This window comes from Pipistrellus kuhlii, unplaced genomic scaffold (genome assembly GCF_014108245.1).
Source record: "Pipistrellus kuhlii isolate mPipKuh1 unplaced genomic scaffold, mPipKuh1.p scaffold_m20_p_7, whole genome shotgun sequence".
Lineage (NCBI taxonomy): Eukaryota > Metazoa > Chordata > Mammalia > Chiroptera > Vespertilionidae > Pipistrellus > Pipistrellus kuhlii.
The window spans coordinates 61240654-61264914 of NW_023425573.1; the positions used below are offsets into that span (position 1 = coordinate 61240654).

Sequence of the window (24261 nt, forward strand, 5' to 3'; positions counted from 1 at the left end):
AATTGCACACTATAAGAGGAAGGTTTTATGAGTGTAGAATCCAAAGGATGCTATAGTAAGTCTCCAGGAAAATGTTTGTAAGGGCTCTTCTTTAGATAAGAAAAGTACATTCTATTGGAGATGAGCAAGAGCTTATAAGAACTGAAAAAGAACATCCATAAACTTGATATTTTAACTTGTATTTACATATAAGAATTATATCTTACTCCATATAATTATTTTTATAATCTTGAGGAAATAGATCATTTTTAAGCAAAATGTCATTTTAAAAATTGACTGAATTAGAGGAACACTTAAAAACTAACAATTCTTTTGGAGGGGATTGAAAATATGTTTAAAGGATTAGAATTTCATAGCTATATTATGTTTAAATAACTTGTACAACTATTGTCAAATTCTAGCTCGACTTTATTTATTTTTCCTTAAATCTTTTAAACAGAGTATTATTAAGTACATTTTTTAAAAGTCACATTTGATTACAAAATCAATATTCATTCATCAAACTTAACTTCTTTTTTTTTTCTTTTTTTTTTTTTTTCAGTAATGCTAGTGACCCTCTCATCAGCACACTCTTTTTATTTTCTACTAAATTTTATTAGGGTGACATTGATAAATGTTATATGATTTTAAATGTACATTTCTAAGATATGTGATCTGTATATTGTAAGTCAAAGCATTTTTATTCACCATATATTTGGCAGCCACTATGGAAAATAATATGGAGTTTCCTCAGAAAATTAAGAATAGAGTTATCATATGACCCAACAATCCCTCCTTTGCATGTCTACCCCAAAAACTTGAAAACATTTACTTGTAAGGATATATGTAGCCCTATGTTAATTGCAGCATTATTCATGGTGGGCAAGGCATGGAAATAACTGAAGTAAGTGTCTTTCGATAAATGATTGGATAAAGAAGATGCAGTACATATACACTGTGGAATACTACTCACCATCAGAAAAGATGAAATACTGTCATTTGGGACAACATGGATCTCTTACCAGGGATAGAGCCAGCAACCTGGGCATATGCCCTGATTGGGCTCATAAGTCACCACTCAACCACTGATCCACAATGGCCTGGCAAAGAATACCTCCTTTTTAAAGAGGACATTAATCATCTCACATTTACCAGTATTTAAATGCTGATGCATTTGAAAGAGAAATTTAGGCACTAACACATCTTAGAGTGACTGCTGAATATGTAGAAGTTCTGAAAGCAGTCTCGCATGGCTTGGATGGTTCATCGGAGAGATGCAGATGTCATAAGAACACTGTGTATACAGTGGCCAACATGATTAACGACTATCCTCCTGGAGTAAGGAACATTCTGAAAGCATGTAAAGCACCTTCTCTGGGTGGACTGTATTTGAAACCTGAAGGTACAGTTTCTATTATAACCTGCTTTTAGGGTATTGGCACAAGTTTTGTCTGCCTCAAACATTCTGCACTGGTTTTGTAGATAGTAATTCCTAAAAACACGCTGACCACTGAGTGAGAGGACAGGTTTGTCTTCAGTATTTGACACCATGTGAACACAAAACCCAAGCTTCTTCCTTTAATACCTCCCTATAAACACACACACACATACACACACATACACACACAGACACACACACACACACACACACACACACACACACACACACAAGAGAATGATTGTACCTTATTCCTTGAACATGGTGCTATCTACCCATTTATTTTTAAGGGAAGATACCCTGAGTGTTTCAACTAGACCTTACTATTACTCTCTGGGTAAGGCAAAAAATTTGTATCTGGTAACTTGAAAATGATTTAACATCTTCAAAAGATTAAGGCAAATAAATATCTGCCCTCCCAATCCTTTGAGTGTAGAGGACAAAGTTCAAACCAAGACCACATCTTTACTCTCAAGCTGCTCAATCTATAAAGTGAATGTAGTTGGAGGGGAAAAAAAAGCAACATTTCTTTGCCATTTTAAATTGGAAGCAATGTTAAGATTCCTGAAGGTGAAAAGTGATGAGCCAAGGTTTGGGAAAGAAGCTTGGTGATTATTCATAATGCTGCCCAGAAATGTGAGCCATTTTCTACCTAAAATTCCAACCACAGTTTATTTGGTGGGAATAAAAGAATGGAGTTGGTGCACAGCACAGTACGATTGATGGAATAATCAGTCTGTGGTGGAATGAGATACTCTATAGAATGAAAGAAACATGTGGGGTTGAAACTCAGGAAAGAAGTGATATTAGCTATATTCCCCCCCCAATAAACACACATATCCTTGGAGCAAGAAAAGATTCTGAATGAATATCCTTGGATCTCATTAACAATTAAAGAAACATGGTAAAACCAGTTGACATCTCAAAGACTTAGTTGTTTGATTTATATCAGACTATACCATTTATTTTCTTTCTTAAGGAATTTGGCTCTTCAAGAACTCCAGTTTGACTTTCTGTTTTGGAGTGAATTGTGGGGAATCAAAGGAGCAGAAACATGAATTTCACTTTATATATATTTGACCTCAAAACACTATCCTTTTTTGAAAAACCATAGGAGAAATATTATTCAGGTTTTAGTTTTTGGAACAATCGTGCTACTTTTTGCTCTGGATGTTAGGAAATTAAAATGAACTTTTTGTTCTGCCTTTAGTGTCCTTGTGGGAACCCTGATTAACAACATTGAGTTCTAACTTCCTCCTGAATTTACTGTACAATAATCATTCCACTGCATCAATCAATTTATTTATTTATTTTTAACCACCATGTGGCCCATTGCATTTTAATACATAATCTAATTTCCCCAACCCTGGTCAAATACTAATGAACAGATAAACAAACAAACAAGTAAACAATTATGTAATTATTGATCCCAAACAAATTTCCCCTCTCACTTTGACCCCTAATTACTGCTCAGTACACCATTTACTTCTCACCAGTTGACTCAAAATTGTATTCTCTAGAGTAGGGGTGTCGAACTCAATCAGAGAAGGGGCCAAAATCTAAAATCCAGCCTAAATCGCGGGCCAAATGGTTTACTGAACAGTCATAAACTGTCATTGTGATGGAAACGCAGCAGAGTGCAGTGATGACAGCGCGGTGCGGGCCACATTGCAAGGCCTGGTGGGACGGATTTGGCCCGCGAGCCTTGTGTATGACACATGTGCTCTAGAGCAGCGGTGGTCAATCTCATTAGTCAACAGAGCCAAATATCAACAGTACAACCATTGAAATTTCTTTTGAGAGCCATTTTTTTCTTTAACTTAAACTTCTTCTAACCACTTTTTTTTTTTTTTAACTTAAACTTCTTCTAACTCAACTTCTTCAAAACAAACTCACCCAGGCTGCAGTATTTTGTGGAAGAGCCACACTCAAGGGGCCAAAAAGCCTCACGTGGCTTGTGAGCCTCAGTTTGCCAACCATGGCTCAAGGTTGAGTGGATATTTCAAGCATCCACTTGAAATATCCACTCAACCCTTCATCTGAAGAAGGCTTCAGAAAGAAGGGTCAGGTCCCCAAAGCCTTCACTGTACTGATCAGAGCTTCTCCAGGCTATTCTATTACATGACAAGGGGCCTCTGTGGTCTGGATGGTTTTCGTGGGGTCAGTTGGGTCAGCCCTCGAGTTGGAGCGTGGTCAGCAACTAGCTACATCTCCCATGCAATTTACAGAGGACCTTCTTCGAATAAGGCAGGTTATGCATCCTCCGACTTCTAACTTTTCAATTGCCTTTGTGCTTTGTCAGAACAAAGATAATTCCATTGTAATTATTCCCCTAAGATAGTGTACGTAATTATTCCCCTCACGTGAGAACCCTGTATTTTTATTATGCCTGCAAGAATGAACTTTTGGACTCACTGCCTTGACACGGGATGGATGCAATAGTCGGTTAATGTTTTATTAACACCGATAGCTAACTGAGCAGGACACTGTATAATTTAAATTAATAAAATGGACACAAATACAGAACAAAAATATAATCAGCAGGAATATGCAGGAGATACTCTTCCTTCATTATCTTTTATCCATGACTCTTTATGAAATTCAGAATTATCATCCTATTGGCGCTTTACCTAAAGTATAAAATCCTCATTTTGTCCAAGTACTATTGCCTATTTATTCCCTCCATCCCATTTCTACCATTACTTCCTGTCCCAGTCTAACCTGTCATAATCTTGTGACTTCCTTTGGACAGTCTTTTAACGTGTTTTTCATGCTCTATATTTCCCCCTATAACCTAAATTCCATGCCATGCACAGATTAATCTTCCCAATCATGACTTATAATAATCATTAAAGGCTTTTAAAATGATTTCCATAAAGTATTAAGCTCTCAACATCTCATATGAGGCTCTTTGTGTTTTGGCCTGTGCTTACCTCTGAAGTCTCATTTGGAGCCCTTCTTCCCCTGGATGCTATAGTCCAGCCATGAGAAATCCACTAAAAGAATTTGACTGCCCCAAACTCTCTCACCACCTTTATGTTTTTCTTTAGGCAGTTTACCTCCATATGATTGAAACATTCTTTTCTCTTTTGATCCCCTCTTCCAAAAATCAACTTAAATTTTCATCTAAACTTTGAGGCCTTCTTTTATACTTTAGCCAGATTTTATTATAATAAAACTCGGGGCCTGGTGTACAAAATTCATGCATTGGGGAGTGTCCCTCAGCTCAGTCTGCACCCTCTCCAATCTGGGACCCTTGGACATCCCTCTCACAATCTGGGACTGCTGGCTGCAAACCTTTCACCTGCCTGCCTGCCTGATTGATTGTCCCTAACGACTTCTGCCTGCCAGCCTGATCACCCTAATTGCTCACTTGCTGGCCTGATTGATGCCTAATTGCTCCCCTGTTGGCCCGATGGTCTCCAACTGTCCTCCCGATCTGCCCCCCCCCCCCCAGGTCTGGTTACCTCAACTGTCCTCCTCTGCAGGTCTGGTTGTCGCAAACTGCCCTCCCATGCTGGCCTGATCTTGCCCCTAACTGCCCTTCCCTGCTGGCCATCTTGTGGTGGCCATCTTGTGATGACAATCTTATGGTGGCCATTTTGTGACATTGTCATGAGACACCATCCTGGCTTTTATTATATAAGATTATGTTTCCCATGGCATTTTATTTAACTGACTATTTCCAAGAGAGTTAAAGTTTGCTATTACTGAGAAGCATGACTGTGGTATCTGGGAGGTATGAGAGGATTTATCCACCCAGTATGGTTTAATCCTTTTTTTTTAATTTTTTCTTGTTGATGCAATAAACCAACTTGGCTTAAGTTTAGGTCCAGATAACATAGTTTTTTTTTGTGTTGTGGGATGACTTAGATAACACTTATTATTGTGTGTATAGTAAATTGCTGCTGCTCTTTTTCCCACTGCCATACTGACTGCAGTTTCCTCTGGTGATGGCTGATCTAAGTCCTTTCTTCTCCAGGCTTATGTCTCTTTCTAACACTCAGTGTGGAATGGAGTTTAGAGATTGCTCCCCAGCCTATCCAAATTTCCAGAAGTATTGCCCTGGATAAGGTATATGTCACTGTGTTCCTTTGGACCATGCCACCTGCTTTGGGAGAACTCCAGGACTCACATGAGATATGAGTGCACTTCCCATACCCAGAACTTGTTAGTTCTAAAACTTTATTGTATTCAGCAGCTATTCTTTATAATTTGCAGTTTTGAATTATAACTGTTAGCTATATTTAAAAAGTTTCCTTGCCGAAACTGGTTTGGCTCAGTGGATAGAGCATCGGCCTACAGACTGAAAGGTCCCAGATTCAATTCCGGTCAAGGGCATGTACCTTGGTTGCGGGCACACTTCCAGTAGGGGGTGTGCAAGAGGCAATTGATCTCATCGATGTTTCTAACTCTCTATCCCTCTCTTTTCCTCTCTGTAAAAAATCAATAAAATATATTTAAATAAATAAATAAATAAATAAATAAATAAAAAGTTTCCTTTATCACTTTATAATAGGTTTTCTTTTTAGTTTTCTCTTGGCTTAAAGGAAGAGCAGAGTAGAAATGCCTTAATGTGCCTCCTTAATGGCAGATGCCCTTTAAGTCTGACTTCCACATTCACTGTATTACTGAACGTCCTCTCTGGCAAAGCTCTGAAGATTTCTTAATTGGCAAATCCAAAGTGTCTTCTTTGCTTACAGCCTCTACTTTGGATGCTCTTGTTCCTGTCACTTCTTTCACAGTGCAAACCCCAGTTTCATCTCCTTTCTCATTATCCTTTGTCTCTTTTCTTCCAGCCTCACTCCACAGTATTTCTCTTAGATACTATAATAATGAAAATACATCCCTTTGATTTTGTACTTGTAGCACTTTTTGTACCACTCTTAATAGCTCTTAGCACATGCAGAATTCTCAATTTATCTGTATACAGGACTACCTTCTGGAATATTTGGTACTTGAGCATGAGGTTTTATCTGTCTTTACTGCCTTTACCATAGTAGATAATAAAATATTATTAAGTTAATGAATTAAATTGCATTTGCATTGTCTCTATTCACTAGAATCTATTACTACCATATAAATTAGTAAATTAAATATATTAAAATATCACAAATTGCAATCAAGAATAAAAAACACATTATGACAATGGAATAGAAAATTAAGACAAAAAACAAAACAAACAAACAAAAAATAAACCTCTGAACCATGGGCCTGGGATCTGTTTACAGTCTTGACTTAACATTACTGGAAATGAACATGGGGCCTTAGGATAAGTAGGCACACATGCAGTAGATAAAGGAGAAAGTTGTTTCACGCACATAGTATGTTTAATTTTTAAAAAATTTTAAGTTTTAAGATTTTTTAACTTCAAGGATTTACTTTTGGTTTTCAAATTAGAAAGTATATTGAAATACTACCATGTTGTTAGTCATTGGTCTGAAGACTATTCTGTTCTATATTTTTACTAATAGAAAAAATTTTAAGTAAAGGCACAGTTATTTTTTAATAAAACATTAGAAAAACTCCACCAGTAAAATCAAAATGCTTTTTTTAAGGTTAATAAAAATACCCACCTGCTATTAAAATCTAGCTGAAGAGGAATCTGTTTCATCAGAGCTTCTTTCTTCATATCTGCTTATTAATTAATCTCTCATGAGTTATGAGATATAACTAGTATGTCTTTTCTTATTGCTTCTTGTTCTGAATTACAGCACAATTATAGCAAAACACAATGAAAGAAGACTTTTGTTTGTGAAACTTGAGCCTATTGACATATTGTTTACAGAAGAGTGAGCTATGGAATAAGACTATGTTAATAATTCAAACACCATGAGAGCACACTTTATTGCTCATTGAATTACAGAAGAGGGTTAACTTAGTTGTAAAGCCCTGGCACATACACACTTCATAAGTCCACAATATCTGGTGATCTACTTGATTAATTAATTAAATTGATTTATATAATAAATGTCCATTATTTGTTTGAAGCTTCTAAAAAATAGTCATTTCATATTTATATTTAATCTATTAATCTTCAGATAATATGATTAGAATTAATTACTCAAAGTATTCTGGAAGTATATCCCCATGAAACTGGGAAAATGTAATGATGATTCCTGGGGGAGGTCAGAGAGGGTTCTAGAAAAGAGTTTACACACACATGTAAACAGCTCATTTTTCTCTTGCTTGTGCCGGTCACATTGACATAGCCAGTAAGCCAGGACAAGTGGCTTAGGGAAAGTGAGACAGCTGAACAAACTGGCTGAGCATTTCCCAGCCGGATACAGAAATTTACCTATCTAGAGATACTATGTAGGCCTCAGTTGTATTTCAGCTCCAGGCTCAGTGAAGCAACAAAACCAGATGGGTGATCCCAGAACCAGCTGCAATGACTCAAGACCCCTTTCAATCAATGGAGACCACGACGCTGAAAGAGCACATTTAGAAAACTGATGAATATTCTGCTGAAACCTCCCCTAAAATCCCTGCCTGAAAGCAAGAGATAAGAGCCTCAAGACAAAGGACCAAGCAGGACATGCATGTTCTTCTGGAGAACAACCCACACCATTCCCTTCTCACTCTCCCTCGCTTTTCTTCTCCCACAGGCACACTTCTCCTTAACTCTAAGGGTCCCCAGAAGGCTTTGCACCAGGGGAGCAATGAGTAGCAGCAGCTCATCCCAGGCTAACTCCTGAGCCTGCACCCCATTTCTCTGACTTCCCAGTGAGCTATGGCAGCACCGCCTAGGCTCTCTTGTTGCTTCTTCTATGCTAACCTTTTCCTTGTTTTACTGACCCCAGCTAAAAACAAACACAAACAAACAAATAAACCAAAACAAAAAATACCCTCATACTCACCTGCACTCCTGCTGTGAAATTTTTTCTGAACAAAGGCAAGAACCCACACCCTATAAGCCAGCCCTGCATAGAACCAATCAGGGCCCTGTCCCTTGTCCAGTAACACAGCATTCTTTTCCTCTCTGCCTTGATGTGCTTTTTTATCTTATCAGAGGACTACAGGAACTAATTTTAAGGGATGAAATTATAAATTGTTACTGTCCTTAGGCAGTTACTAGCAAAGAAAGCAAACAAACAAGGGAAGTCAGATGTGGTTGAGCAAATTCCGATGCAAATCAGAGGCCTGTTTGCTTTACCAGGAAGCTATAGCTTCACACAATCCAGGAAACCACCAGTCCAGCCCCTGTAGGTCACTGCGGAAAGGATAGAACAAAGAAGGGATAAACACATTCACAATAAAGTCAAAATTATGCCAGGGGAGGGGTTCAACCACAGAAAAATGTCAGTCTAAACTGGGAAGTGTATAATTGGCTAGGATCTAGCCCCTAGGTAGTGGACCCCAACCACAAGCCCAGGAAATCTTAGGAAGTTACTTGGTTATTTTGAAAACGCTCCCGGTTAAAACCCCAGGAGAACAAAGCTCACTTTCTCTATCTCCCTCTCTGTCTCTCCCTCTCTCCCTCAGAGATCCCCACTGTCCCTGTGCATTCTCTCTCCATAGCCATGCAGCCTGAGCAGCTGCGTGGCTGATGGCCACAGGGACTCCAAAGGCAAGCTCCATGTGGGAGCCTGGATGCCACCACAGAACAATGGATTGCTGCTGGGAACACAAGCTAAACGAGCCCGATGCTGGCGGAATTAAACTCTACTATGGCACAGACTCTCTGGACATTGACACTGCTTTGGAGCCTGATTTGCCATGGCAAAACGGACAGAGATGGGTATTGGGGGATTTCTTCAATTTTGTTTTCCAAATAAAGTTTGCCAACAGGCCTTGTCCTCTCTTGTGGGTCCCACAGCAATGCTATGCCTGCAACACCCCAAGAACCCCACATCCATTGGCAACAAAATGCTTTTACCAACCTAGACTGAGCATATACAACCAGGGATAATGGCCCCTTAGACTAATCATATATATATATATATATATATATATATATATATATATATATATATAAATATAAAGTATCCCCCAGAACTTGCTAGGATAGAATTTGTCTAAAACAGAAGTATTGATTGCAACAGCCAAGAAGAAGGGATACTGGAGTGGGATTTTATCAACACTAGAAATTTACTTTAAGGATCATTTCCTGAGAACTTCTGAAATATTTTCATTGTTTAGAGACTTTTTTTTTTTTTTTTTTTTTTTTTTTTAGTAACCAAAAGGAAAAGTTTCTGCTAAGAGAAAACTCCATGCATTTATAAGGACATTTCAATTTCCCCATTGTTTTCCATATCTATCTTTATTTGCCAATATCTATAATACAAATTTTAGGAAACATATTTTGCCTCATGAATTTATGAATGATTCTATTTCCTATCATGACATTAGCAGTGTGCTTTTTTCTTTACTTTCCAGGTTCCTCCTCAGTAAAAACAAACAAACAAACAAAAAATCCAGACACAATGTAGACGATGTATTTTATGATACATTTTTTTCAAAATGTTTTGACAGGTTGTGTGATAAATCATGCATTAGGGACAAGAGTAATGGCGATGAAAGTGCTGCAGTTTTGAATGTGTGTGTATATATATATATATGTGTGTGTGTGTGTGTGTGTGTGTGTGTGTATGTATGGCTTCAATTGTGCCCAAATACATAGAGTGTGGGTCCCTCCATCATTGGCAGGTCAGGTGCTTACAGCAGAAAGGCAGGTCAGCTTCAAGGACAGGGTCTGCTTCCCACTCAGACAAAAGCACCAGGCTAATGTGAGTTCAACAGCAGAGTAATGGGTCCTGATTTCCCAGCTGCACCTCCTCCATCCATCACTATAGTGTACATCTAAATGCCCTGTGTCTAGCCTCAGAATTTGGTTCAAAATTAAATATAGTAGATGACAAATCACTCCATCTAGACTAAATCAAATTTAAATTTACATATATATCTAGTCCAAAAAAAATCAGTTAAATTTGAAAGAGGCTTAATAAGTAACTACTATGTATTGAATCCTCACTAAGTGTCAAATATTGTATGTATTTTTTTTCCTGTATTATCTCATATAATCCTTAGGGGAAGAAAAATAGTTTTAAATACAACTGTTTCTAGTTTACAAAAGAGGAAACTAACGTAGAGATGAAATAGATCCAGCTAAGGGAAAAGTAACAGATTAGAAAAAGATTAATATTGATGATATTTAAGGAAGTTCTGAGGAAAATAGAAAACAAAAAGAAAATGAAAAAAGGATTAATGTTTGCAATTCACAAAGAAAAAACTTGAACAATACATTTTTGAAAATATATACAGACACTTTAAAGACACATTGATAGAAATTGACATCTAGAGCTGGAGAGAATGAGGAAAAGTAGGAATTTCTGGGCACTTTGTTAGTAAAAACATTTTGGAGACCTTTTTGTAATTTATTGAAATGAAACAGAAACATACCCTATGACTGAGCAATTCTATTTTTTTTGATATATTGTTTTTATCAGTTCAGATATTTAGACTTGACAGACCCATTGAGGCTTATATGATATTTAGAAGATACAGGCAAGCATCAAAGATCTCAAAGACAGCCACAGTATGAGCTCCCTGTTGCTCCAATTTCTGCATGCTGGGACTGGGCTGAATCTCTGACTTGAATTGTCAAGGTCTGCATAAAAATTTGGTCTTTGGGAAAGTTCCCTCCTACAGAACTCAGTAGCTCTTTATGTTGTAAAGAGTATTTAACTGTTAAGGCCAGTTACAACCTAACTTAGGATGTCATCAGGGGAATTTTCAACCATGAGTAGAACACTATAAAGCCCACTGCCCTTATTTTGGCCAAATAAAAAGCAGACATCAAGATAGCTCCAGAGATGAAGACATAGCTCTTTCTGTCCAGCTGGCAACCAGCTCCATCTCCCACCTGAAAAAGAGAAATGTGTGACTATGTACACCTCAGCATGCTTTGCAAAGCAAAGATTTAGAAATGCTGTTGAAAGGAATTTGAGAGATAGGACAGGCAGTTAGGGAATAAGACGGAAGGGAATCCATGGGAGAGGAAGACATACATTCACAGAGGACAGAGAAATGTTACAAGATAAGGGGAAGAGGAAGAGGGGGGCACCAGGTGGGTTTTGAACTTTGAAACTGATACTATTCAAGGAGAGTGTCCAATTAGGAAAGCATGGGGGTCATAAATTAAGGAAGTGTCCAATTACACAATGTCATGAATAGATAAAGATCCCCTAGCATTTATAAATGTGTCGGTCTAACTTGAGAATATACCATCAGGACAAAGAAACTCAGAGAAAGGAAGTGATTCCCCCCCTCCCCCATTATAGAGAGAAATCAGGTTTTTCCCATTTGGGGAAACCTCTCCAGGGGAGTCTGTATATGCTTACAATAAACTTCTACATGGTTGCTTAAAAGCCTTTTATTTCTCAAACTTCGTAGGACAAGAACCTACAATGAGATAGTTTGTACTTGCCTGTGATCACCAAACTCCATATATCACTGTCAAGGAAAGGAAGTTAATAGACATAATATATGATATGCATAGGATGAAATACCACCAGTATACAACTATAAAAGAACATGTATCTATGTCATCATGGGCAGACATCAAAAGCAAAATGTTTAGTAAAAATCTGAATCATGACATGTTGAGATGTATTACATGATAAGAAATATTGCATAATGCAATATATGAGCTCAAAGCACACAGATACATATTACTAGCATATATTATTTAAAAATCCACAAGGAGGAAAGGAAAACCAAGATGTCGGAGTAGGTCAACACCCTGGTACTCACTGCCTCCCACAAACACATCAAATTTACAACTAACATGTAGAATACTGGTAACCATCATTCAGAAACACTTGAAAGCTGGCTGAATGGAAGTCCTACAACCAGAGAAGTGAAGAAGAAAGAGCATCAGGACCGGTAGGAGGGTACATCAGTAATACTCTTAACAATAAATATTTAAAACAATGCACATGGATGTAAGTCATAGATAGTGGTTTAGGAAGTATGTGAATTAGGAAAAAAGAAGAGGTGTTTATAATGGGAAGAAACTGGGATTATGAAAATAAAGAAAAGAAAAGAAAATGTATATATGTGTGCGGGGAGGTGGAGCGAAAGTTTACCATGTCCTATATAGATCCCCAAATCAACAATAATAGGTAATATAATACAAGAGAAAAAAAAAACCCACAAAAATAATCATAGCTGGAATAAAAAATATATAAATATTTCTGTGGATAAGAAGTAGAAAACAGACAAATAAAGTGCTGAAGTTACAGGCTTACAGGCTCTAAATAGAGAAAAAGAAAAAAAGATACAAGTTTGGCTCTGATAGAAGACAAAAGTTTTCCTAATTTTAAATTGGGCTGCCAGAAATGTGACCTGAAACTTTGAAAAAAAAGAGGGGTGGGTAGGTAGGCACGATTTGGTTAAAGCAATTTAAATGGAGAAAGAGAGAATATGAATAATCACATAAAATTATTTTTCTCAAAATTAGTTTGCAAACTAAAATTCAAATTATATCAAGTAGTATTACACACATAATTATTACACACATGATAAAATTATAATTTGCACAAAATTATAACAGGGATAAGTATGTTTTAGATCATTAAAATTTAGAGAAAAAAACATGAAAATCAAAACATAAAATTATATCAATTAAAACCTTGATGATAAAAAGGTGGACACACACAATTTACAGATAATAACTTCAGGCTGAATGCAATTGAATAGAGAATTAGTATAGAGTAGATTTTTTATTATTCCCTAATGAAAGGATGTGAGCTGACCAAATAATATATTAATACTTACTATATTCTACAATTTGACTTCTGGCATCCCCAAACAATGCTTTCCAACAAACACATAATTCTAAAGCCATGGACCCAATTTAACTATTCAATGTGTAATTAAAACACAATCACCCTATTTCCAGAAACAAGCCAATATCTACCCAAAATGAAGTTTCCTTCTGAAAAGTAGCAACTCTGGGATATGAGCATTCTTGATTTTTACAAATATGGTTTCTTATTATTCTGGATTTTATGACTAATCGCCAATTTAAGGTAAACTGGAGTAAAATTATCATCAGGACAATAGTAACAGTTACTAAATGAGAGCATCATGGCCCGGACATAAAACATGCACAAATGCTGAAGCACAGCAATTACATAATCTACTTATCTTGCTAAGAGAGAAGATCTCTCTTGCCCATAGTCCTCCATAAAGATACCTGAGAGATCTGTTTCACTTTTTTGTTGTTTAGTTTTAAATCCTTTCTTGAGTATTTCCTCTGATGGGTATAGAAAAATATTTAAATTTGGATATTTAAATATTAACAGATATGGTTCTCTTTTTCTGGCGGGTGAATGATTCTGAGCTGGATATAGACAATTGGATGCCAATCCTTTCTTTCAGTAGCCTGTAGATGTTATGCCACTCATGTATTTCCTTTGGTATTGGAAAGACAAGGCTCAAGGACAGCCCAATTGGGTTTCTTTTGAAAAACAAACAAATGTGTTGTTTTTGCCTGGAAGCCTTTAGAATTGTTTCTCTATTTTTAGAATTCAGAAATTTTGGCCAAAGCATTCTTGGATGTGTGTGTGTGCATGCACACATGTTCATATGTGTGAGAAATTCCTCTGTATTATTTCTCTAAGTACATCTCCTCCCACATATTTCATTTTTTTTTTCTTTCTATAACTCATATATTTCACACATCATGCTTCTTGGATATGTCCTTTGTCAGTCTCTTTGTGTTTTTACCCTGACAAGATTTCAGGATCATTAACCTCATTTTTTAATAATCACCATCCTATTCTTTTATTCTTATAATAATTTTTAAGTTTGAAAATTATATGCTTTACTTCCTGAAAGTCAGAGCTATACTAATAATAGAGGAATATGCAAATTGTCCAGGATGCCATTAGAGTAACAGTAACTACCAGCAGGCTGGCAAGAGAGTTAGTGACTGACAACCAAATGACTGAACCCTAGGCTGCAAGGAACAACCAGGTCAGGAGCGGGGAGGTAGTTGGGGGTGACCAGGCTGGCGGGGGGTGGGAGGGAGGACAGTTGGTGGTGACCAGGCCAGCAGTGGGGGCAGTTGAGGACAATCAGGCCAGCAGGAAGAGGTGGTTAGGGGTGATCAGGCTGGCAGGTGGGTGAGCAGTTAGGAGCCAGTGATCCTGGATTGTGAGAGTGATGTTGGACTGCTGGATGTCCATCTGGCAGTCAGACATCCCCCGAGGGGTCCTGGATTGGAGAGGGCAAGGCTGGGCTGAGGGAGACCCCCCACCCCATGCACATATTTCATGCACTGGGCCTCTAGTTATGATATAATTGAATTAATCTTTATGTTATTGTGTTGTTGTTGTTTTTCCTCTTTCTGTACCATCTGTTTCTTCCAGATTCAATTTCAAAGCTAGATTCAAATTTAAATTCAAATACAGACTCAAATTCTCTAGAATAACCTACCCGTTTGGATTTTATGTGCTGAATTCCCTTAAGCATGTATCTACTATTGGCTTTATTACCTTTATAACCCAGATTAAGAGAGTGAGATAACTCAGTGGAAACAAGTGATGGGAGGTGCTGTAGTGTCCACAACCAGGCATTGGTGATGGACAATCTGCCTGCCTTCATTTGAGGCTCCATCAAGAACACTTTAACTTTATAGTCTCTTTCATTAAAAAATTTGCTCTTCTCCAAAATTCAAATTCAAGTGCATCCACTGGTATAACGCTCCAACTTCCAAGGCCAGAGTACTCCTAGGATGACACACATGTGTTCAGGTGTCACCTGCTTCTCAGCAGTCCTTGGATTTCTGAGAGAAAGCTTTCTCTAGGAACCTCAGAATTTGACTTTCCACACTTGGTCCCCAGGCATCTATTTGGCTAAAATAAGATAAACCATCTGCATATATTTCTCTTTCTTTCCAGATTAGTTTGAGTTTGGGAAGAGAAAGTTGGTATATCTGGCCTCAGGGTTTCATGTGGAGGAACTTCAGCTTGAATTACCTCTTCACTCCACCCCCCTGAGTATTCGCTACTACTCACCTGTGGAAAAGTCCCTCTTTGTTGGCTCACTCATATGGTAAGATTATCAGATCTAGGTTACGCTTTGTCTCAAAAAGGGCAAAGGCTTATGTCTTAATGGGGGATTAGAGTTGATGCATTGCAAAGGGATAGGAGCCTGATGTCACTACATTTTAAGCCAGTTGACAGTAATAGAGCTATTCTGAATTTAGAGCTTAGATAATGGTGAGATTCATTATTGGTTCATTGTCTCAAAAACCAGAAGAGCCTGAGAACTTAACAATTTACTCAAGTAATGGTTCATTTAGAAATAGCAGTTGAGAATATGACTGAAATCAATAGGGTAGGATGCTAGGAACTTGGATTCAGGCATCACTTTTCCAGAAATTATTTTGATTTATTACTTTTTAACTTGATGTTTGTAGAGTGCCAACTCTTTTCCCAACAATAACAATGCATGGCCTATTTATTTTTTGCATATGTATTCCTATGAGGAATTCAACTAATTGCTGTGCTCATCATTGCATAGATACATTAGTCAGGTAGCTATTTACATTTACAGATCCACCGGCCTTTCCTTCCCTAAGCCACCTTAGGTTTATTACAAGTGACCTTCCTCAAACATGACCAAAGAAAATAATGTGACCATCATGCCTTATGTATCTTCTTCAGTAATAGCTTCAAGAAAAGAAAAAAAAACACACCACACACACAGATGTACAACACAGCCCTGTAATTACAGACATTCACCATGGTCTTAATTGGTGTGTTAACTTCAAACTGAGATTGAAATTAACTTGCTTTTATGCAACTAGGCTTATTCCTTTTTAAAAACATATATATATTGATTTCAGAGAGTAAGGGAGAAGAAGAGAGGGATATAAACATCAATAATGAGAGAATCTTTGATCAGCTGCCTTCCGAATGCCCCCAGTCAGGGCACATGCCTGCAACCCGGGCCTGTGCCCTGAATGGGAATGAAAACTTCATCTCCTAGTTCGTAAGTTGATGCTCAACCACTGAGCCATACCGGCCAGGTAACTGGGCTTATTCTTTATTATAAAGTTGTTTATGTAAATGCCTCTGAGTTATAGTTATAATGGTCATTGATTTATATATAATATATTCTTATTAATGATGGTAATTGTAGGCAGTGCTAAGAAAAGTCTTTATTATTACTAGGTTACAACTTGAATCTGTTCAGATATATACACTACACAGTTCAGCCTTTTTAAGAGAATTTTATCTTACTTCTTTGTTCAATTTCAGTTTGATTTTCCCTACTATTCAAAACATTCTTAAGTGCATCTATGGATAAAGCCTGCACAAAATGTTACAAAGAAAGAAATTGCATATAGATTCAAAAAAGGTCCAGTTATAGTTTATATAAATCTGTTTCTTTAAGAGCCAGATTTGTTATAAACATTGCGGAATATTTCATGGGACTCTCATTAGAGGTAGAAAATTAGTTTTACAACTCAGGAAAATAGAACAGAAAGGTATAATCCCTTTGCATCAATATTCAATAGAATATTTTCTCTTAAAAATCAATTTACATTTAAAATACATGAGCATTGGAGGCACATGCAGAGACTTAACTGCACCTGCTTTGTACCCTGAAGCAATGTATTGAACTTTCTTCTAGTCTGTATTACAATCTATTCTTTGGCTCCTGTATGAAAGCTATGTTAGCAATGTTGTTTTAAATATTAAACTATTATAATGTAGCTCAAACAAATGACAAATCTTAAACTCAATATTCAGAGTATGGCTCTCCACCTGTGATAGAAGTTGATCATTCTAAGTGTCCAAAGTCAGAACACATTCAGAGGAGAAAAGCCACAATTTTACTTTTAAAGTGGCATGTTTTATTCTGCCCTGATAATAATTCACTGGCATTGTGTAGATGCAAATTATGTGCAGAGTGTCAACAGACTATCTGTATGACACAGGATTTTATAGCTGTTTTAATTGTAGAACTTTTCAGTCAACAACTTTTGCTCTTTGTTCCTTGAATTGTGGCCCCTCCACTGAGTCATGACATTTCTGATTGATAAACAGGTCTTCTGTTACTTCAGGTTCTGTCTTGATGAAGGCTTCTCTTAAGTGAAATATCATTATTTCCAGAATATGTCATCTCCAGTCTTCATCTTCTGCTTCATTGGTCTTCACTTCTCATAATAAATTACATTTTTGTTTCAGAAACTTTTGCATCTCTAATTCTACTACAAAGTCCTAACCCTTAAAGTCATAATGATTCCATATAACATCACTATTCAACTAATTGTCACTGTTGGTTCTTAAATTTTCATTATTTAATACATACTGAAATTTTGGAATATTTGAAAATATTGGAATAAATATTGGATCTGCAAATCAGAACTAAGGCAAGAAAGATCTGTTATCATCTCTCCTGATGCCTGGCATGGACTCTATTAGGAAAACCACGTATCGGTGCTGACTGGTTCATTGATTGTTTCTTGTATTTGTCATGCTGTTTTTCCCATTCTCTCCCTGCAGGACTTGCTAAGTTTTCTTTTAAATTAAATTAAATTTTATTTTATTTTAAAATCTTTACTTTTGAGAATATTGCAGATGCCCTCCTTTATACTTCATTGACCCCCCACTACCTGGTTCCTGTCCCAGGTCTTCACTACCCTATTGTCTGTGTCCATAGGTAATGCATTTTTGCATATAAATTCTTTGGTTAATCTCTTCCTGCCTTCCCCTCATCCTTTCCCTTTGTGATTTGTCAGTTTGCTTCATGTTATCATGCCTCTGGTTCTAGTTTATTCATGAGTTTATTTTGTTCCTTTACTTTTATTTTTAGATTCAACTGTTCATAGATATATATTTATTTCCATTTTATTGTTCATATTTTATATATTTATTCTCCTTCTTTCTCTTTTTAAAGAACACCCTTCAACATTTCATGTAAAACTAGTTTGGTGGTGATGAACTCCTTTAACTTTTTCTTGTCTGTGAAGCTCTTTATCTAATCCTTAATTCTAAGTGATAGCTTTGCTGGGTAGTAATCACTGTTGCAGGTCCTTGCTATTCATCACTTTGAATACTTATTGCCACTTCCTTCTGGTCTGCAAAGTTTCTATTAAGAAAACAGTTGACAATCATATGGGCACTCCCTTATAGGTAACTAACAGCTTTTCTCTTGCTGCTTTTAAGATTCTTTCTTTGTCTTTGAGCCTTGGCATTTTAATTATGATGTTTCTTGGTATGGGCCCCTTTGGGTTCATCTTGTTTGGGATGATATGCTTCCAGGACTTGTAAGTCTGGTCTATTTATTTCACCAGGTAGGGAACATTTTCTCATTATTTCTTTAAATAGGTTTTCAATAACTTGGTCTCTCTCTTCTCCTGGCACCTCCATAATGCAAATGTTGGTATGCTTGAAGTTATCCCAGAGGCTTCTTATGCTATCTTCATATTTCTGGATTCTTTTTTCTTTTTGCTCAACTAATTGGATGTTTTTTGCTAACTCATATTCCAAAATACTGATTTGATTCTTGGTATCTTCTTTTCTATTATTGATTCCCTGTAAATTATTCTTTGTTTCAGCCAGGACCGGTTTAGCTCAGTGGATAGAGCGTCGGCTTGGGGACTGAGGGGACCTGGGTTCGATTCCGGTCAAGGGCATGTACCTTGGTTGTGGGCATATCCCCAGTGCGGGGTGTGCAAGAGGCAACTGGTCAATGACTCTCTCTCATCGATGTTTCTAACTCTCTATCTCTCTCCCTTCCTCTCTGTACAAAATCAATAAAATATATTTTAAAAAAATTATTCTTTGTTTCAGTTAGTATATGCTTAATTTCTGACTGGTCCTTTTTCATATCTTTGAAATTCTCACTAAGTCACTTGAAGCTCTCATTAAGATCCTTGAGCATCCTTCTAACCATTATTTTCAACTCTGTGTCTAGTAATTTGTTTGCTTTCATTTTATTCAAGTTCTTTTTCTGGAGATTTTTTCTGTTCTTTCATTTGTGACATGTTTCTTTGTCTCGGTGTTTTGGTTGCTTCCATGTGTTTGTTTCTACATATTAAGTAGAGCTGCTATGTCTCCTGGGATTGATAGTGACCTTGTAAAGTAGGCATCCTATAGGGTGCAGTGACTCAGTCTCTCTAGTCACCTGAGCTGGGACCTCTAGGTGAAACCATGTGTGGGCTGAGTGGTCTGATGTTGGGCTGAGACCCCTTGTTTCTCACAAGAGGCCTCTGCAACTGATATATCCCTCCTGATATTAAAAAAAACAAAACAAAATACCACACATGGGTGTCAGAGCAGCATGTTCCGTACCATCAACCCTCCTATCAGCCCAATGTGCTTTCTTCTTTACTTATCTAGTTGTAGGACTTCCATTCAGCCAGATTTCAGGTGATTCCGAATGATGGTTGCTCTGTATTATAGTTGTAATTTTGATTTGATTGTGGGAGGTGATGCATTTACTGTGCCACCACCATCTTGGTTCTAGTTAAGTTTGATGCTGATATCCACCCTTAGACCTATACCGCTTTGCAAGGTTAGGTGCCCAAAGGATTTACTCAGCATTGTAGAGCTTGGACTTGAGATTTTCATATTTAATATTATGTCATATTGAAATTATGTAATCATAAAGATTTGAAGAGAAATCCACAACATTTTGGAATGAAGTGATATAGGGAAATAAAAATTTCTTCTACTACCCATTTTGGTTCTCCAGCTGAGGACCTTTATATTAGCCTGGCCAAGGACAGACTAAGAAAAGAAAAAGAAACGAAAACTTATCAATGTGTACATTATGCATATGGCACATGAGACTACCTGGAAATGAGTACCTCAAAGTTTTGGTTAGAACTTAGCCTTAGCCCTAGCTGGTTTGATTTAATTGTTAGAGTGTCAGTTTATATATTGACAGGTCATGGGTTTATTCTGGTCACGTGCACCTATCTTTTTTTAAAATATTTTTAAATTGATTTTTTTCAGAGAGGAAGAGAGAGGGATAGAGAGCTAGAAACAACGATGAGAGAGAAACATTGACCAGTTACCTCCTACACACCCTCTACAGCGGATGTGCCTGCAACCAATGTACATGCCCTTGACTGGAATCAAACCCGGGACCCTTCAGTCTGCAGACCTATGCTCTATCCACTGAGCCAAACAGTTTTGGGAAGTGCACCTATCTTGATTGTAGGCTTATCACTGACCCGGTAAGGACAAATGTGGGAGGGAACCAACTGATGTGTCTCTCTCACACCAATGTTTCTCTCTCTCTGCATTTAAAGAAGAAGAAGAAGAAGAAGAAGAAGAAGAAGAAGAAGAAGAAGAAGAAGAAGAAGAAGAAGAAGAAGAAGAAGAAGAAGAAGGAGAAGAAGAATTTAGCCTTAGATATCATCTTAAGAAAGGAGTAATAAATTTTAAATGTTAAAGAAGTGGAAATGACTTTGCATCTCTAGAGGGGACAAATTATGGAAAGGCAAATATATGAGAAACTAATGGTAGATAAAGACTTGTTAGTAAAGCTTGGTATGTAAATTCCTCTAGGGCTGTCTCCAGACTGCTGAGTCTAAAATTGTTGTCAATGATTAATTTTTGTTCTTCCTGGTAGAGACAGGAGGAGGGACACACACCTTTGTAAATCTATGTCCTGATCTTGGATGAATAGGGGAGGATAGAAAACTTTTTGTACCTAATTCTTTTCAACTACTTTCAGCTCAAAATAATACTTATTTTTATTTTATTATTTTTTATTTGATGTTTAGAGAGAGATGGAAACATCAATAAATAGAGAGAGAAAACATCAATCAGCTGCCTCTTGTAAGCCTCCTACTGGGGAATGAACTGCATCCCGAGCATGTGCCCTGACTGGGAATGGAACTGTGACTTCCTGGTTCATGGATTGGATTGGCACTCAACCACTGAGCCACACCAGCCAGACATTAACGTCCATTTTAAAAGTGACACAATTTGAGTGCCATAGTCTGCCTTTCTACAGTAAGTAAGTAGAGTAATTAAGTTTCCCTGACCATCTACTTACAAGACAGAGTTTAAAGTATCCAAGTTGTTTTTTAAGATTGGGACCATTTAAGGATAGGAAATCAAAAAGAATAAATGTTATACAGCTTTTTTTTATTTTTTATTTTTAGATTGACTTCATTAAAAAAAAAAAAAAAAAAAAATTCCTGCAAGGGAAATTTGAAAACATAAGCTTCTTTTCTCTCATTTCAGAAGAATACTAACCACCCAGATGGCCATTTGTAGCGGCGCTGGAGGCTGGTTGGGCAGGCGCTGCGGAGACGTGTAGCCTGGCGCGCCCCTCGGTCGCGGCTGCCCCCGGCCCCTGCGGTCACCCCGCTTCCCCGCGGCGCCCTGGACCCCCGGCCGCTCATCCCCGGAGCCGGGCCTCGGGCGGCCGGGCTGGGCGGCGTCCCCAGGGCCTCGGCCCGCGGGCGGGGCGGCTCCTGGTGGTCCGCGGGGGTGGCGTGGGCAAGTCGGCGCTCACCATCCAGTTCATCCAGTCCTATTTCGGGACGGATTATGATCCAACCATGGAGGACTCCTACACCAAGCAGTGCGTGATGGAGCGGCCTGGCTAGATACAGCAGGACAAGAAGAGTTTGGAGACATGAGAGAGCAGTGTATGCGCACTGGCGAGGGTTTCCTGTGGGTCTTTTCCATCACAGATAGAGGCAGTTTTGAAGAAATCCGTCAGTTCCAAAGACAGATTCTCAGAGTAAAGGATCGTGATGAGTTTCCAATGATTTTAATCGGTAACAGGGCAGATCTGGATCATCAGAGACAGGTGTCACAGGAAGAAGGACAGCAGTTAGCACGACAGCTGAAGGTTACTTATCTGGAGGCATCTGCAAAGATTAGGATGAATGTAGATCAAGCTTTCCATGAACTTGTCCGGGTTATAAGGAAATTTCAAGAGCAGAAATGTCCTCCTTCACCAGAACCAACGCGGAAAGAAAAAGACAAAAAAGGCTGCCATTGTGTCATTTTCTAAGGATCCCCTTAGTTATAGATACCAACGGCCAGGAAAGCTCTCACCTTCTCTCCTTACGGTGACGGCACGATGGTACCTTTCTAGCCTTAGACCAGTGATCACGGCGGGGGCCTCTGACCAAGAAGCTGGCTGACTGCTTCTGTGAGGCCGACCCCATGGCAGTCTCAAGGCAGATGGAAAGGAAACACTAAGGCTGCTTCAAAAGTTTTCTTATTATTTCAAAAGATATAACTGTGTAAACAGACACATTCTTTTTTAAGGGCTTACATTTTAATAGGAATGAATCAGATTTGGAACCTAAGCTGTTTGCCAAGCTGAAATCATGGGTTTTGAGAATAACTTTTATCGTCTGGAATCATATTGCCAACTGTTAATCTAAATAGAAACGTAGGTGTTTTTTTAAAATGTGGATTTTTGCCTATCTCTAAAACTTTTTATGTCACCTTTAGTTACCTTAAATACACTGAATCGAATCCTCAAAAGTGAGACATCTCAGACCTTTACTAATGCTACAGCCTCTGTTTTCCAGTGGCCAAAATACCAAAATGCCTATTGTATTTATAAAGTAAAAACTGCTTTAAAAGCCTTTATTATTACTCCTGCTCTTAAAGATGATACTATTCTGTATGGCCAAATATTTGGACTCATTCTGGACTTAGGCATTTCAATGGTCTTGGTTTTCTAATTTCACTCTTTCACAACCTTTTCCAGAGTAAAAATAAAGAATTTATGTGTGTCTTCCTTTGTAAGTATTTCTGGATAAGGGGGTTCAAAAAAACTAAAACTGTTTTTGTTGTAATATAAAACAAGGAATTCATCTTCCCAGGGTCAGAGATGATTAATGTTTTTGCTATATGCTTTTATACATTATTTTCTTATCAAACTAGTTAACAAGGATTTTTATATGTTTGTAAGCAACTATGCTTTCACAGCATACCTTGTGCATATGTAAAGATAAGTATTTAATTCTCACTGTTCACTTTTAACTGACAAAGAAAAAAAAAGTGAAAACTACAGGAACTGTGGTGGAACTTGACTTGCTCTTCTGGTCCTGGTCGTGGCAATCTTTGGCCAGTCACGTAGCCACCCGAGAAACCTGCCCAGGAGAGGACAGCAGGATGAGGATCTGAAATCACCCTCACCGTCCCGCTAGATATTGACTGTGTGTCTGGTAGTACCTGTAAACCTTTAAATGGACAATTATTATAACTGGGGGTGGCTTCTGATTTCATTTTTAATTCTGTGGATTGTGTTTAAACAATTCAAAAGTCTGTTCCTGATTTTGAGATACTAAGTGGTATTGCACAGTTGTCACTTTATTGAATGTGTACAACAGTCCCAGGAGGTTCATAAAGCGTACCCTTGTAGAGTTTCAGGTGCTGGAATTAAAATTGATCTGTTATCACACACACACACACACACACACACACACACAAAAAAAAAAAAAAAAAAAAAAAAAAAAAAATACTAACCAAAAGAACAGCCTCACATAATACAAGATAAATTTGGAAAAGCAAAACTAAAACTTCAAAAGTGATTAAAGAAATTAATAAGAAAATGTTAAAAAATATCTGATGAGTAATAAGAATCTTGAAGCAGAAGGAAGATGTACAAGCAACAAATCCATCAGACCATCAGAAAAAACTCTGGCCAGAGTTTTTTATTATTTCTTTAATTGGGGAAGTAAAAGTGATAACATAATACAATGTGTGGATATTATGGTTCAAATGTTTGGAGTAACATGTACTCAACTCTCATAACTCTCATAACTTCTACATGTCATTTATTTATTTGTGTACCCTCTTTCCAAAACCACTTCCACATTTTTGAATGTATAA

General features: G+C 37.6%; 1 protein-coding gene across 1 annotated transcript; it reads left to right on the forward strand.

Moving 5' to 3' along the window:
- Nucleotides 1-1293: 1293 nt before the first annotated feature.
- On the forward strand, nucleotides 1294-23830 carry LOC118709729 (ras-related protein R-Ras2-like). Its single transcript, XM_036421999.1, is given in 3 exon segments — nucleotides 1294-1381; nucleotides 21676-21999; nucleotides 22002-23830. Coding segments are annotated over 3 exon segments (834 nt in total). The 3' UTR covers nucleotides 22424-23830.
- The last annotated feature ends 431 nt before the right edge of the window (nucleotides 23831-24261 follow it).